Below are 2875 nucleotides of genomic sequence, written 5' to 3' on the forward strand. Positions count from 1 at the left end.
GGGATGTTACCATAATTACCTCTATTAACTTTAATAAAGATTATATACCATATGGTGGCCGAAACGCCCGAATACCCGAGATCGTTGCTTGTGCCGAGTACCCGAACCCGCCGACTACCCCTACATGAGGGGAGACGGGTCGGCGGAGTCGGCCGAGTATGTCGACGTCATCTAGATGGTTACGGAGAGATTAATTAACATAATGCACATGATTAGACCCCTAATTCTCCGGGGCCCAGTCCCTAATTGCAGCCCAATAAGAACTACTATAAATAGGACCCCAACAAGGTATGTAATTAATTCTGAACTACCGCATTTATTACGCCGAGCACTAACTTGAGCGTCGGAGTGTCTTTGCAGGCACACCCCCCTTTTCTCTCCTTCGGATCATCCGGATTGGAACAAGAAAACTGAGACCGAAGAACCGATCCGTCACAACGAAGATAATTGAAGTGTGTATCCTAAAACAAGAACATTTGGCGCCCACCGTGGGGCCGAGAAGACGTTTTCAGCCCCTTCCGAACTCTACGACTGAGACCAAGACATGGTAGTAACCCGCAAAGGACAATCAACAGCAACTCAACCGATTCCTAATCCCGATAGCAACCCCATCATGACCAACCAAGAACGCTACCCGTATGGAATGCCTCAAACCGAACCTGAACCTGTGATACAAAAGGTCCGACCGAACACTAACCGAGACCAACCTGACCTCCAAGATGACTTGCATGCTTTACGAGAGGAAATGGCCGCTATCCGAAGGCAGAGAGAGGCCGACGCCAGGGAGTTGGCCGAACTGCGACGACAAAATGCCGAGCTCCGAGGTCTTAACCAAACAAATGTGTCGTCAACCCCTACTCTCCAAGAGGAGTCGGCATATCACGCCCCGACTGACCATGTGACTCGAACTCCCGTCAGCTCATTGATAGCCAACAAGGCCGATACCACCACTCACTCCCTAAGGCATCCCTTTTCCCGAAGAATAATGGAGGCAACCCTGTTAGACCATTGGAAAAGCATGTCGGTCGAGAAGTACGACGGATCATCCGACCCCGAGGAACATTTAAACGTTTTCCTGACCCAGGCAACCCTCTCCACTCAGGACGACTCGGCTTTGTGCCGAATATTCCCCACATCGCTGAAAGGAAGAGCTCTGAGTTGGTTCACGAGACTGCCGAGTGCCTCCATTGACTCGTTTGGTGAGTTGTCGTCCCAGTTCACCTTGCAGTTCGCAACAAGTAAGCCGTACAAGACGACCTCATTAGCCTTGGCCGGGGTCCGTCAAGAAAAGAAAGAAAGCCTGAGAAGCTTCATGGACCGATTCAACAAGATTGCAATGGAGATTGGTGATCTTAATCCTGCCGTGGCATTGGATCGGCTAAGCACGGCCCTCAGGCCGGGACCATTCGTGAACAGTTTGTGCAAAAAACCACCCGTTGATATGAATGACCTCCGACGAAGAGCCGAGAAGTATATGCAAATGGAGGAACTGGCGGAGACCCGAAACCAGGCCAGGGCCGAAGAGAGTTACAGCCGAAAAGAGCCAGGCCGAGAGCCCCTGAAAATGGCGAATGCCGAGTCCCCGACCACTCAACCGCCGAGAGGACCACGTTACACCGCCTACACCCCTTTGAATACGAGCAGGGTCAAGGTGATGGAGCAGGCCCTCGCTTCCGAAATCCTTGTGATGCCGAAAAGGGCGAACACTCCCCCGAGAGCCGATAAGGCGAAAGCGTGCCGGTTCCACCGAAACAGAGGACACTCGACCGAAGAATGCTCGGCATTAAAAGACAAACTCGAGGACCTCATCAAACAGGGCCACCTATCAAGCTTCATCACCCCCCAGCACCACCAGTTGAGGGGGAGTAACCGCCACCACTCACGTGAAGCACCCCCACCAAGAGACCGACGCCGCCGATCCCGGTCAAACGAAAGGAGAGACCAGTCAAGACATTCTCGAGAAGACAATGACCGACCGAGAAAGATAATAAATACAATAGTCGGGGGCTTCGCCGGGGGAGGTTCTACCTCTTCGGCGAGGAAAAGACACCTCCGGGCAATGCGGTCGGTAAATAGTGTGAACCAGCCAAGAGTGCCCAGGATGCCACCCATAACCTTCTCCGACCGAGATTTCCGAGGGGTTGATCCTGTTCAGGATGACCCCATGGTGATTTCCGTCAAAGTACACAACTGCATCGTAAAGAAAACTTTGGTCGATCAGGGGAGCTCGGCCGACATATTGTACTGGAATACATTTGTACAGCTCGAAATTCCTGAGGAGAGCCTAGAGTCGTACCAAGAGCCACTGGTAGGCTTCTCAGGCGAAAGGGTGATGACACGAGGGTGCATTGACCTGTATACCCGATTCGGGTTCGATCAAAAGCCTTCCCAAGAGATCAAGATCCGCTACATCGTGGTGCACGCAAACACGTCGTATAACATCCTACTAGGTCGGCCCTCCATTAATGCCCTCGGGGCGATTGTCTCGACCCCCACTTGTGCATGAAGTTTCCGTCGAGAGATGGACAAGTGATAACCGTACATGCCGATCAAAAAACGGCACGAGAATGTTATCTCTCCAGTCTCAAGGTACGGCCAGTGGCCGACTCCTCAAGTACGAAGGGTGTGAATGTAGTAGGGCAGCAGACGACGGAAAACATCGAACTCAATCCTCGGTTGGGCAAAGAAGAACGAATCGAGCCAACCGAGGACCTCAGACCTTTTCAACTAGGCAAAACACCCGAACAAAGCACAAATATGGGATCTCAGTTGAGCGAAGGCGACTCAAGACGAGTCAAGTGCATTGTGAGGGATAACCGAGATCTATTCGCATGGAGGGCATCAGATATGGGGGAGGAGAAGTGAAAAGTTGCGG

The 2875-nt window shown here is 52.0% G+C and overlaps 1 protein-coding gene across 1 annotated transcript; it reads left to right on the forward strand.

Annotated features, from left to right (window-relative positions):
• Positions 1–544: 544 nt before the first annotated feature.
• Positions 545–2506, forward strand: LOC109793971 (uncharacterized). The gene has a single exon (XM_020353446.2). It carries the CDS (start codon positions 545–547, stop codon positions 2504–2506), a length of 1962 nt encoding a protein of 653 aa, XP_020209035.2.
• Positions 2507–2875: the final 369 nt, after the last annotated feature.

Source organism: Cajanus cajan, chromosome 11, assembly GCF_000230855.2.
Source record: "Cajanus cajan strain Asha chromosome 11, NIPB_CcT2T_4, whole genome shotgun sequence".
In the NCBI taxonomy this organism is placed as follows: Eukaryota; Viridiplantae; Streptophyta; class Magnoliopsida; order Fabales; family Fabaceae; genus Cajanus; species Cajanus cajan.

Bases quoted from the DNA above. Each gene is read 5' to 3' on its own strand.
- LOC109793971 (XM_020353446.2), top strand. From the start codon at position 545: ATGGTAGTAACCCGCAAAGGACAATCAACAGCAACTCAACCGATTCCT.